This window comes from Indicator indicator, chromosome 19, assembly GCF_027791375.1.
Source record: "Indicator indicator isolate 239-I01 chromosome 19, UM_Iind_1.1, whole genome shotgun sequence".
In the NCBI taxonomy this organism is placed as follows: Eukaryota; Metazoa; Chordata; class Aves; order Piciformes; family Indicatoridae; genus Indicator; species Indicator indicator.
The window spans coordinates 8,776,082-8,789,563 of record NC_072028.1 but is presented as its reverse complement, the minus strand read 5'-3'; the positions used below and the strand labels follow the sequence as shown (position 1 = coordinate 8,789,563).

The 13,482-nt window shown below is 49.9% G+C and overlaps 1 protein-coding gene across 1 annotated transcript in view; it reads right to left on the bottom strand.

Moving 5' to 3' along the window:
* The window catches only part of JPH3 (junctophilin 3), a 59,883-nt gene extending 50,752 nt beyond the window's left edge, over nt 1–9,131 (bottom strand). The window contains exon 1 of the mRNA XM_054389773.1: nt 8,750–9,131. Coding sequence (XP_054245748.1) covers nt 8,750–9,131 — 382 coding nt within the window. The remainder of the gene's footprint in view (nt 1–8,749) is intronic.
* Between the last annotated feature and the right edge of the window lie 4,351 nt (nt 9,132–13,482).

Here is a 13,482-nt window from a genome sequence, read left to right as displayed (position 1 = left end):
GAAAAGAAGAAGGGAGAAGAGCAGAGCAGAGCAGAGGGGAGAAGAAGATGAGTGGAGCAGAGCCAGCATGGGCTGCTTTGCTTGGATGCTGGGTAGCATGAAGTCTGTTGCTGGGGCTCAGTAAATAAATACATCACTGCAAATCTGCAGCTCCTATCAGCATGGTTTTGAAAGCTAAATGGTAGGGACTCTCCATCCAAACCTGTGAGGTCAGTTGGGTTTGGATGATGTAATGTAGGAGACCACCTTGCAAGCGGGTAGAGACAGGTGCCTGGCTGGGCATCTCTGTGGGAGCAAGAACTGGGGGCTGGAGAAAGGAGATGGATTTATCCAGCCTCATGCCACAGCCTGGGAATCTGCCTCCTCTTCCGTGGGTGCAAATAACAACATAAAGTAAGCCTGGCTGAAATAGCACAGAACAGGGATTGCTCAGCTGTTCTCCACAGGGAAAATCACCTGAAAGGCAGGTTCACATGTGGCAAGAGTGCTCATCTGGACAGTATGAGCCCCATCCAAAGCATGAGAGTCCTTTATATTCTCATTGCCATGCTGCCCACCCCAATGACACTTTGCAATCAGGAGATCAGCAGAATGAAGCTACTTCCCTCACTGGCAAACATTGATCTGCACCATGGTATTGCAAAGACTCTGGATATTTGCACTTACAGATGGGAAACTGAAGCACAAGGCAAGATGGAGGATGAAGTCCTCCAACAAAATGAGGTCTGTGACTCCTTCTGCTGTGGACACAACCTACAGCAAACCTCGAGCGGGACAGGGAATGGGGCAAAACCCCAAAGCTGGTGTCCTACCTCTGAAGATAACCCAAGCTGCAGGAATGGAGCCATTTTCCACAGAAGATCACAGTCTCACAGTATATCAGAGGCTGAAAGGGACCTCAAGAGATCATCAGGTCCAACCCCCCTGCCAGAGCAGGATCACTTAGGGTAGTCTGCACAGGAATTCATCAGGTGGGTTTTGAAACTCTCCAGAGAAGGAGACTCCACAACCCCCCTGGGCAGCCTGTTCCAGTGCTCTGTCACCCTCACTGTAAAGAAGTTTCTCCTCATGTTGAGGTGAAATCTTGTATGTTCAAGGACAGTGATGAATATGTGACCTTGTAATGGTAAGGAGAAGCCATGCCAGAAAACTCACAGATGGAAATTCATCTCAGATAACATCTGTAAGAGGAACACCCCCACACCCCCATGGCAAGGCTTGGATTCCAGGGGGGAAAAACTCAATTTGCTCTCCACCAAGCACAGGAAAACACAAGTCCATCCTGAGCATCCCCTCCCCCTTCTCCCTCATAGCTTCTCTATCTCCTGCCTCCCTGAGTTCATTCCTAATTGCTCTTTCCAGCCAGCATTTGGAGAAAGGCTTCAGCCCATTACAATGACAATCAAACCTCAGCATCACTAACTCTGATGGGACACATAATGCATCTCAGGGCAGTTTTCTTAAAGCAGCAGGTCCTGGAGTCAGGGGAAATAGAGCTTTTCAAAAGGAAAGTACTAAAGAAATTTGCAGTCTCCCTGGGTTTGCTGGAGAACAGGGAAAGCCAAATGGGCATCAGTCCCTTGGTCAAACGGGGTGCCTAGTTTTGCCCAGGACAGTCGAATCCTCATGGATTTGGCCACTGACCGGGGTCAAAACCAGGATGAGGCTTTAGCACAAGAGGTGTGGGACACATTAATATGTCATTCAGCACCTTTATTCCAGCTAATGTGCTCCTCTCACAAAGCAGAGTGAAATCAGGCTAATGCTGAGCCCATTAATCCCCCAGCGCTCTAATCCTCATCACAAACTCTCTGATCTCACCCCATTTCTCAGCAGAGCTCACAGGAGTAAGGGCTAATTCTCCAGCACTCACAAATGGTGCTGTGTGCTGGCATCAGGTTTTGGGGGGGCTGCATCCCATGTGAGGAGTGGGAGATGATCAGCACCATGGGCTGAGGCTGAGCTCCCCAAGAGTTCAGGATACGAGGCTGGATCAGGAGTGGGGATGGCACAGGACAGCATGAGGCAAGAACAGAGTTTATTTATTCCATGTGAAATAAATGATTAATCCCTTGTTTAGTCTAAGGAAGCAGTTTGTAGGTCCAAAATGATGCCCTGAGCAGGAAATTGTGTCTCTACAGTGATCATCTTGGTGAGATGTCCACAAACTTTGGGACCTCACTCTGGCTGTTCACTCATTCATGAAAATTCATGATGCTGTGCTATATGTTAAGAACCTCTTCAGGGAATAATATGGGGGAAAGGATGGATGTTCTAAGGGAATACTCAAGCATCAAGTGCAATTTTTAAGGATTTTTGATTCAAAGGTCAGAATCTGTCTTTGAAAAGCCAAAACTCAAGCCCCAAAATAGTGCCCAGCCCACCTGCTACTCAAGTTTTGGTTTGGTTTTGTTTTTCTCCAAGCTCCCCCTTTTTGTTAACATAGAATCACAGAAGCATTTAGGTTAGAAAAGATCTTCAAGATCATTGAGTCCAATCATTAAATACTTTAATTGTAAGTTAACCAGCTTATTGCAGGGGCAGCCCAGCAGCAAGACTTTCCTGCAACTATTGCAATCTACTGCAAAAAAAAACCAAAAACCCAAACAAACAATCCCTTTCTTGCTCAGGACTTCAACCAATGCCAAAGGCAGGCCCTAAACAGACAAAAACCTGCCAAATCTCACGAGACAGATGCAAAACCACAGTGTTGGGCCCTATAAGATCATCACCAAGCCCATCCTGCCCAGCTCCTGCATCTTCAAGTCATGCCTACATTAATAGAGATCATTCATCTATGTCAGCGTTACCTGGCTCCAAGCATGCAAAATTCATCAGGTTCATTTGAAAATCAAGGCATTTTTTAACAGAAGGCATTTTTAGCTCTCATCTGCTGGTTTCCAAGCCTGGGAGAATGACTTTTCTGCAAGAGTCTGGGTGGAAACCTTGCTTCAAATCTGAAGCTGAAAACCTTGCAAAAATCACATGATTCCACAAGCTGGAGCTTCAAGGAAGAAAAAAAAAAAAAAAAGAAAAGAAAACAACAAACCAAGCATTCAGCTACAGGAGCAGATGTCACCCAACCACGAGGAGCCCCATGGGATATCAAATCACATGCAAATAACCTGAGATTTTCATTAAAAGCTATGAGAAACCCACCCCAGCACCCCCAGTGAAAGGATATTATTGTGGTGCTTCAGGATTTTAGTCACCCTCTATTTTGGGTCAGATTGCCCAAAGGTTGGGGTCTTACATCATCCCCTGGAGCATCACATGCTGGATAAAGATTGGAGAAGATAGAGTGAGGGTCTGAGCCTGTCAGCCAATTTCTATCTCATGTACTTTTCCCCGGGGTTAGAAATCCTTCTTCCTCTGTCCTGAGCTGTACCTGAAACTAAGCAGCATGTTCCAGGGAGCGAAGTAATTACCATGAGTTCATATCATTTATTTTTAATGAGGCTGGTCAGAAGCTTCATTTAGTATTTTGATTCATTTTCTTATGTGGAGCAGGTCCTGATGGTTCCCTTTATCACTCTCCTGTAAGCCACTGTCACACTGCAAGCATCTTCTGTACTAAATCTGTGCAGCGAGATGCTTCATAAACAAAGTTCATGGTGGCTTCTTTTTTTTTTTTTTTTTTTTTTTTTTTTTTTTTTTTTTTTTGTTAATTAGCAGGTTCTCAGGGGGGTTGTCAGCACCAGCTATGGCTCTGGCTGGATGCTGCAGGAACTGGGAGGATCCGGGGATCAGGGCGCATTTGTATTTGCTTGTTTCCTCCCACTATTTGGAGTGCATCAACAATTCCTTCCTGGCAGCAGAATAAGATGAGAGCTGATACTTTTAAGGTAATTCTGACATCCGTGCTATGAATAGACAGCAGGGAAATTTGCCCTCCCTAGCTGGTTCCCTGCAGCTGTAGAGGAGCCCATAAAAAGCCCTGGTATGGAGCAAGACATGAGGTAACCCTTGGTGATGTCGCTGCCCTTAGTGGCACTGGTCATGGTGGTTCATTCAAAATCACTTCTTAGCTCAGCAAGGGTAGTGCAGCCCCATGGCAGGCAGGCAGGTACCCCCCACAGCAGCCCTAGTCCACCCTCCTGGAGAGACCATTTATGTTGGCAAGGAGCTTGATGTTGCAAAATAATTCATGTTTTTCATCTCCTCAGCCGTTTCAAAACCATTGGGTTGGTAGCTCCTGATTGCACCTGCTCAGAGAGCAGCTGGAGGTGTCACCAGTGCCATCACAGAGGTGGGGAAAGTGGGGCACAGAACTGCCACCTCTCCTTCCCAGGCAGGTCAGGCTGTGGGAGAGCCCCAACCAGCAGTTCCCACCGCACTGCTTCCCTCTCCCCATTGCTCCCAAAGCATGAACATTTCCAAAGCCGGGCCAAGAAAGCCCACCTGCCTACTCACAAGGTGCTAACAATGAAAACACTAATTATATTTCACTCACCTATCAAAGGGATGATTCATGGAGGTGAGTGGGCACAAAGGATTACACAAGATGAAGACGGCGATGCGACCGCCTGTCCCTTTTGGGGTAGCCCTCGCAAGAAACAAGGCTGTGTGAAGCACGTGGGCACCCAGGAGGGGGTGAGGAGGTGGCTGCAGGAGGGACCTGGCATGCCCTCGATGCACTATGGATACCTCCAATCCAGGGAACCACTGGGAGGGCAGTAGAGGCTTGGCAGAGGCTGGGCAGTAGGGACTTGGGAGAGGGGCTGGTCCCATCTTTGAGCCCCTCGGTCCTGTCTCAGATGCCAAATGCTCAGCTGGGGAGGGGTGGAGGGAAGAGGAAAAGAAACTTTGGCAGGAGCAGATAAGCAGATTTGAGGCCTTCTTGGAATCACAGAATGACACTTCTTTGTTGTTGTTGTTGGAAAAGGCCTTTAAGAGCATTGAGTCCAACTGTCAAACCAACACCATTCACCTCATCCACCCCATTGACTTCAGCTCATCTGCCTCCACAACCGTGCTTCCAGCAGCAAAACCCAAACCAAATGCACAGCCCTAGGACTTCCATGCCAGTCCTGCAGATACAACTCAAGCTGTCCTCAGGGTAAAGTCCCTGAATATTCCCAAAGTGTTTAAGGAGATACAGAAAAGCAGGAACCACCTGAGAAGTCGCCTGATCACCAGTCCTGTTCAGACCATCTCCAAGGGGAGGAGGTCTCCAATCCTCTGCTCCAGAGAGGTTCCACAGCAGTGACCTGGGCTCGCATGGGTGCTGATCCAGGTGGATCCAGCCCCTTTTGCCTGGATCAAGGGAGCAATCTCGCTCCTTGCTCTGGAACTGGGCCCAGCAAACAAGTGGTGCAACTCCAGCATCTGACTGAAGCAATCTCAGCAGCGTGGTTTATGTAATATCAGGGTGCTTGTGGCTGGGGGCAGGAGGTGGCAGGGATTTTTGGCAGCAAAAGAAGGACATGGCAGCAGCAGCATGGTTTGAGAGGGGTCCAAGAGCAGGGGAAAGACAGGCTGGTGTGCCACAGGTGCAGGACCATGGGTTGGGCACGCAGCAGCACCAGGGTGATTTGGCAGCGTGGGCTTCAAAGCTGTGCTTGCACATAGGCTCGAGTTGATGAACAGGGATCTGCACAGCTTGAGGAATCCAGTTGGCATTCATGGGGCCTGTGCGTGGGTCAGGGAGGGCTGGTGCTGCACTGAGGGCGTGGGGGAGGCAGGTGCAGAGCTTGTGCCTGTGGGCATGGGAGCAGAGGGGCTGGGCAGTGTCTGGGCATGGGGAGGAGAGGTGTGTGGAGAAGAGAGGAGAGGCATGTGGGGAGGAGAGGAGAGATGTGTGGGGAGGAGAGAAGAGGTGTGTGGAGAGGACGGGAGGCATGTGGGGAGGAGATGCATGTGGGGAGGAGGAGAGGCGTGTGTGCATGGCAATGAGCATGTGGCGTGGGAGGTGTGAGCTCTGCAAGCTGCGTGTGGGGGGAGTCAGCCTGCACGTGTGAGCCCCTGGCCTCTGCTGCTGCTGCTGCTGCTGGGGGGAGATGGCACCTGGGGCAGTGAGCAGAGCTGGGATGGCAGAAGGGGTGTTGGCAGCACAACTTGAGGTCACGACATGCCATACCCCACGTCCAAGGCCAACGCATCACCACGTGCTCAGAGTCACACAAAACATCTCTCCCCAAGACAGAGCTGGTGGAACACTGAGATTTGCCCTTCCCTGCTATTTTGTAAGGAAATGGTAAGGCTGGAGTGCAAGCCACGAATGCTGGGGCATCTCGCTTCCTGAGCCTCGCTGCACATTTAGGGACCCAGCCCCTAGGCTTGCTGGATGTGCTCCAAATATATATATATAAATACATGCAAGGGATGAATATTTATCTGTGGGTGGCAAGTGACAGATGCTGGGGCGAAGATTCTAGGATACTTCAGCTTGATGAAGGTAATAACTTGAATAGATTAATGAGAAACATCCTTCCCAACCATTGCCTCCCCTGTGCCAAAGCTATGCCAGAGCCGCCCTTCCAGTTGAGCTCCTCCACACACCAGCTTCTTGCATTCAAAGTTCATTAAGGTTTGGTGTCCAAAAGGCTGAAGATGCCCAAATTTGGTGTTTTCCACCCAGAATGGAGGTAGGCAACTGAGGAAGGGTCATGGCCTCTAGGGACTTGCAACTGAGTTGGTGGAAGTGCAGTTTTAGATGGGTTCAGTCACTCCATGGGGACTGTTCAAATAAAATGGGGGGGAAGATGGTGTGGAGGAGCCTGGTTGGGGTGTGCAGCACCTGTCCCTGCTCCAGGAGCAGGATGGGCTTGGCCACAGGTACTATCACTCTCCAGCATGGCTGTCCTCTCCTCTCAGGACAATTTGGAGGGTCCCTGGTGGGGAGCATTGTGTCACAGCGCCTGTTCTTGTCTCCTCCCTCCTCATCCTCTTGCCTCCTCCTCCTCAAACAACAAACAAGCAATACAGCTTTTTGGTCCCCAAACACTAAGAAGCCAGCCTGGACTGACAAGATGGAAGAAAAAGCTCTTTGCTTCTGGTAGGTTCTCAGAAAGTGTGAAACCACTGGTAAGGGACCCCAATGGGAGATGCTTCCCAGGCTCCTCAAGAGCTGCTGCGCTGCAGTTGAGGGGGAAGCTTGGTGGGGTTGGGGGCATGTGTGTGGCTGAGGACAAGACTAGCCCTGCAACACCCAACCCTCAGAGACCTTCTGAACACTTCTGTCTGCCCACCTGCAAACCTCCCTGGCAGGGGCTGGGTGCCAGGAGGGGAGTGGGGTGATGGCACCCATGTTGGGAGCACATAGAACCCCCTACCCCCCCATCCCTTCCTGACTGCTCTGAACGTGAGAGACAGTGCTTATTCTCTGAGCAAGGTTTATTCTCATCTAGAGGGCTGCTGGGATTTATTGATGGCTTTGCAAACACACACCCAGCAGATTCCAGTTCAGAGCCCAGCATTATTCTAGGCAGCTGAAACAAAAGGTTGCAGCTCTATTTTCCCAGAGGAGAAAGCCACCAGCACAAGATTATCATTAAAAATCAAGAGATCGTTCCACCTCTCCCTTCAAGAGCATAAAAAAGCTGCTGCAGATAAGGTTTAATCAGACTAGATGATCTCCAGAGGTCCCTTTCAACCCCTACCATGCTGGGATTCTGCGTGCTTCTCTCCCTGTGTAATCCACGAAGCAGCAAACTGGGTTTTCTACAGAAAGGTCTTGCAGCACCTTTCAGGAAGGCTGCCATGGAGCCCAACAACGCTGCAATTTCCCTAAAGGACCAATCCTGGAAAACCATAACAGCTCAAAAAAAAAAAAAAATCGAAAATCAGAGAGCCTGCTTTGGATGCACACATTCAGCAGCAAAACCAGCAGGGCAGGGCCACCAAAACCCCCGAGTTTCCAGCAGGCAGGTAGGCCTGCCTCGGATTATGGTGGGAATTTAGATGGAAGTGGCCACAAAACATGAGTGAGAGGATGATACAGCCACTTACAGCACAGCACCAGCTGTTCCCCTTAGTTTGGCTTTAAAGCTTGTTAGACCAGCAATTTTTTTTTGATGGCTCGAATTGGGTTTTCATGTTTGTTTTTTTTTTCCATCTAATCCCAGTTTCCCCTCCACATCTCGTTTAAAGCCGTGTTGACGGCAGAGCAGAGCTTTGGTGATCCCTCTGAGCCCCAACGTTAAGCATTAAGCCGTAAACTAGGAATGTAAGACTCTTGTCTGAATTAAAGTCCTTTGCTTGCTATGATTAAGCATGGACGGGCTGCAGGGCATGCAAAGACCCCAGCCTCTTGTTGGTAGCATTTGCAGGACCCTTCTGCCCTGTCTTCCCCCACCACCAAATCTCACTTCTCCTCTGCCCTGGGTTGCTTCAATGCAAATCTACAGGTTCCAGTGGTGCAGTCACAACTGTGAATCCCATGTGCAACTTGGGTTGTCTCGCAACGCCTTGGCCCACCTCATCCTCCCACTCCCCTGGGCCAGAATTGGATGTCTCTTCACCAGTGCAGCCCAGTCCCCTCCCCAAAAATCCTGGTCAAAGAGGGGACAGGAGGTAGGACCCAGCACCCAGTGACCCGTTGAACATACGGGGCTACCTGTGGCAAGGGGTTGAACTGATGCCATGCTGGGCTGGTTCCTTATCTCCTGCAGGGTAGGAGCATCCTTCACTTCAAGCTAGCAGGCTGCAAACTCACAGACAAAAACAAGAGGCCCCTCCATTCAGAGGCTTGTACCCCCAACGCCACCACCCACCCCAGCTAAGAAGGTATCAATGCAGCAGCACCTACCTCCATCCGAGTAGGTCTCTGTCCCGTAGCCATCCTGTAATCCATTGCTCCAGGTGCCTTCGTACTTGGCCCCATTTCCAGTGCATTCTCGGACCCCATACCGTCCCTTAAATCCATGGGTCCACTCTCCTTTGTACACCCACTTCCCTTTGCTCTCCATGCCAATGCCATGGCGCTTGCCCTGCGCCCAGGTGCCCTGGTAAGTGTTGCCGCTGGGCCAAGTGTAGACCCCCAAGACCTCAAAGCCGTGACTCCAGGAGCCCGAATATTCACCTTGACCCTTCGGGCCGGTACAGATTCCGTGGCCATGAGCCTTTCCGTCCTCCCAGCCTCCACAGTACGACCCTCCATCGTCAAAATTAAACCTTCCCCCACTGGACATGCATGTAATTCGGTTTGCAAATCCCCCAAAAGGTGAAAGAAAAAAAAAAAAAAAAAAAAGAGGGGAAGAAAACAAAAATGCAGAAAATGAAACACGAACGATGACTTGGGGGAAAAAATAATTAAAAAAATATTTAAAAATCTCAAATCAAATCAAACTCAATTGAAATCATGCACCAGATCCAGGGAGCTGCTTTTAAGCCAGTTTCTTGTGATTATTCATTCTCTGGGAGTATGTTGAGGCTCAGTTCGTTCTTCCTCTGCTGTGGAAACAGTATCATTAAAAAAAAAAAAAAAAGGAAAAAAAAATAGCAGCAAGAACAGCAGCAGCTATTGGGTTTTGGTGCAAACGACTCCACCTAAAAACCATCCAAGGCAGGGAACGGGGGTGGGGGAGAAGAAGGGGGAAAAAAAAAAAAAAAAAAGGGAAAGATAAAGAGGGAAAAAGAAAGAAAAGGGGCTAAAAAAGAGGGGGAAATAAAAAGGGGAAAAACAAAAGGGAAAAAATGAAAAAGGGAAAATGAAAGAAAAAAGAAAACAAAAAGGAAGGATGAAAATAAAGGGAAAAGAGGGGGGAAAGGGGAAAAAAGGAAGGGGAAAATAAAAGGGAAAGGGGAAAAAGAGGGGGAAAGAACAAAAAATGGGGGAAATAAAAGGAAAATAAAAGGGGGGAAAAGAGGGGAAAAAAGGGAAATAAAAGGTGGAAAGAGGGGGAAGGGAAAAGGAAAAAAAATGAGAGAGAGAGAAAGAAAAAGGAAAAAAGGGGGAGGAAAAACCCTAGGAAAAAAAGAGGCCAAACGCCAAGAGCAGGAAGGAAACGGAAGCGGAGCAGCCGCCCGGCACAGCCCGGAGGGGCGGTGGGTCGCTCAGCTCCGAGCCCCCTCCTCGATGCCCTCCAGCTCGGGCTGCCCCGGCCGGCCGAGCTGGCTCGGGCGGGGGGCCGGGGGGGGCGGCGGGCGCGGTGGCATGGCGGGGCCGGCCGGGAGGCTCAGCACCGGCAGCACCGGCGGCAGCGGCAGCGGCAGCGGCAGCAGCAGCAGCAGCAGCAATGCGGTGATGCCTCCGCCGCCCTCCCGCTCGGCTCCCCCAACCTCTCCCACGCCACCCCCGCGCCCTAAAAACCCGCCATCGCCTCCGTTAGCCACATTCCTCCCCCCCTCCCCGACAACAACACCGCCGTTCTCCCCTCCTCCAGCAAACCTCACTCCCGGGAGGACCCGCTCGCCTCGCCCAGCGGATCCCGCATCTTTTGCCGGAGGATGCTCGGAGGGAGGTTTGGATGCTGCGGTGAGGGGCTGAGGGTCGGGTAGAGGGGCGTCCTCCCCACCCCCCAACCCCCCTCCTCCTTTTTCCCGGCTCCTACGGGGATAAATCCTGCTTATTAATGATCCTGGGCTTTCTGCTCTGCCTCATCTCCCTGCTCCTGGCTCAGGGTGGATTTAAAGAGACAGGAACTGCGTCGCCTTCACTTCCCACCCCAGCAGGCCCGCAGCCCCCTGCAGCCCCACTGGGATGTTTCCTAATTTTTTATTTATCCTTTCATCTCCCCCCAGCCCCATTCCCAAAATCGTCCTGCTTCCATCCTCTTCCAGACCCCATTTGCAGGTGGTTGGGTGGGTGAGTGGTGGTGGATACAAACGATGGGACCTCACTGAGATGCTCCCTGGTTTTTTTATTTATCCTTTTATCTCCCTCCCACCCATTCCCATTTTTTTCCCACTGCCATCCCCTGCCAGACTCCATTTGCAGGTGGGTGGGGGTAGGGGTTGAGGAGGGGAACAGACGAGGGGAAAGGGCCAAACACCTCGTTCAGCTCCACCAACACCAAATCTCTGGGCAGACTTTGCTCCAGCAACACTGCAACTGCAACACCAATTATTTATTCATGAAAAGGCCGTGGCTCTCTCTTGGGGTTTATGACAGCAAGGCTGGGCTGGGCTGGGCTGCCCTGAACCTCCATCCCCTCCTTCCAGCACAGAGCGTCTCATCGAGGTCCTTCCTATCCGTCAGGAAAAAAGGCACAACAGTAGAAAGAGCTTGCCAAGCTTATCCATAGATCCATTTCAGATTTTTTTTCATTCCTGGGATTACTGAAGATGTGAAATCCTCACCCAGCTTGGCTTCGTGCCTCCAGAGTATGCAGGGTCCTGGTCCTGCCACACTTCCCCTTGTTTCTAAAGGTGCCAAGTGGTTGCATCACACATACATAGATATTTATGTTAACACACCAGTGCATTGATGCACAAGTATTAAAGGGGGAGCTCTGCTTGAGAGCAATTAAAAAGATGCTGACAGGTGCCTGTAAAGCAAAATCTGGGAGCTGTAGGCAAACAGGCTTCTTCCCCAAACTCTCCGGCAGCGCACTGGCTCGTGTTTGCCTCCTGCCATCACCTCTGCTCTTACTGGAGTGCTAGTTTTGAGCCAGGACTATCCACTTGGATTCAAGATCTGGCTCAGCCAGGATTCCAAGTAACACACACACCAAAAAAAAGAGCTGTATGAAACCCTGTGATACAAAACTATGGGATTTAGGCAAATGGATCCCATTGGAAGGGACAACTGCACTCACTACTTGCCTCAGTTGCCTTCCTATTAGGAAGTTTCAGGCTTCATCTTTCCATTTATTTCCCCCCCCCCCCCCTTTAATGTATTTTGTTGTCCATCCATTGAAAGACAGCAACAGCCTTGTCTGGGTAAATACTTTCCTCTCTTTGCTGGAGGGCAGAGGGGCAGAGATGCAACCAGGGTGAGTGGAAGTTTTCCCACTGTCAGTTGAAAATGCCTTTTCAAACTAGAGTGAGTCCTTCAGGAATGCAAGCACTGTCCTCATTATACTTTGTGAGGTTTGGGGTTTGTCCAAAAATCCCCACCCTTCAGGTACTGCATTTTTTGGCAACAGCAAACTCCCATTTTTTATTCATGGGGAGAGACTTTGGTTGGAAACCCCAAAACTTTCCAAGAAAAACTCTACAACTGAAGCTGCTTCAACTTGTAGAAAAATTTTGGCAGGGAAAAAAAAAAGGAATTCCAGCCCCATTCTGTTGTTTTCTCAGTGGTTTTACACAGTTCTAGTAGTTTTGCATGTTAATTGGCATGCTAATTTATGGCCAACTCTTCCTTCTGTGGAGTTCAACAGGGTGTAGAGACCAGAGGGCAAGATCTGCACACACCCCAAGGAGTGATGCACCTCCAACCAAGGTGGGATGCTGCCCCTCATAAATGAGGTGTCTGAAATAACAGCATGTTTAATGGTACCTGAGGAAAAAGAAATCACTACAAGCAACCTTCTCTTCGTGACCTCATTTAGGCTTTGTAGTGTGCCCATAGCCTGTTTTCCTGCCCTGTGGCTGGAGTGGAAGATTCAGTCAGAGAGAACCACCTTGGCCATTAAAGGGTCTGAGATGGGCTCAGGAGGCTCCAAAAATTGCCAACATCCACCTTGGCAGCTAAAAAAGAAGAGTGTGGGAACACCAGATGAAAGGGCTGCATAGATGATGAGAGACCCCAGGGTGATCGTGGTGTGACAGCCAACCACAAGGCAAGCCACACTGCTGTCCCTGAGCCTATCCCCAAGTAAATCTGGTTTTCCTAGACCTAATCCAAATTTAGTTTAAAACAAAAAGTCATGCCCCAGTCATCTGCAGTATTTACTGCCTTGGGGAGTCCTTTCCAACCAGGTCGTATTTCCTCAGTGCTGCTGATGTATTGGAGGTTGAAGGAGAGGAAATTCCAGATTAGGTTTCACACCAGACCTGGATACAACTGGGTTTTTCCCTCTGGATGATGTTCTTGCTACTGGTGGTGACCTCCACAGGTGCTGTCATGCTGGGGCCAAATCTGAGCTCAGCAGTGGGATTTCAGCTAATCCTGAAGACATCTCCATGAAGGGTACAATGGTGTTAGAAGGGACAGGCAAGTTGTATTCTTAATAAACTGCAGCCTGAGTGGATGAGGGGAGTGAGGCAATGTTTGAGATAAGGGAATAATGATTTTTAAAAAATACAGTAAAAAGCAAATTAGCTTCTGACAAGTGACTGAGCATGGATGGGAGAAGACAAAATAGCATTGGGCAGTTGGAGCCATGCAGACTATAGAGAATAGAAAGCACATGCCTCTTCTTGGTGTGCCTTGAAGACAGACAGGCTGGTGGGAAAGCAGAGATTTCTGGTGGATCCCATCCTGTCCCTGCATGCAGAAATCTGGGGTACAGCCCAATGGAGCAGCTTAGGGAGGGATAGGGATGCAGGTAATGGGGTTTCCTGTACAGCATGGTTCAGAAAGACAAGTGCAGGGCATTGGGGAGACCCAGCCTTCCCAGGAAACCTGCTTGGAAGCTTGGCTATGTTTCAGAA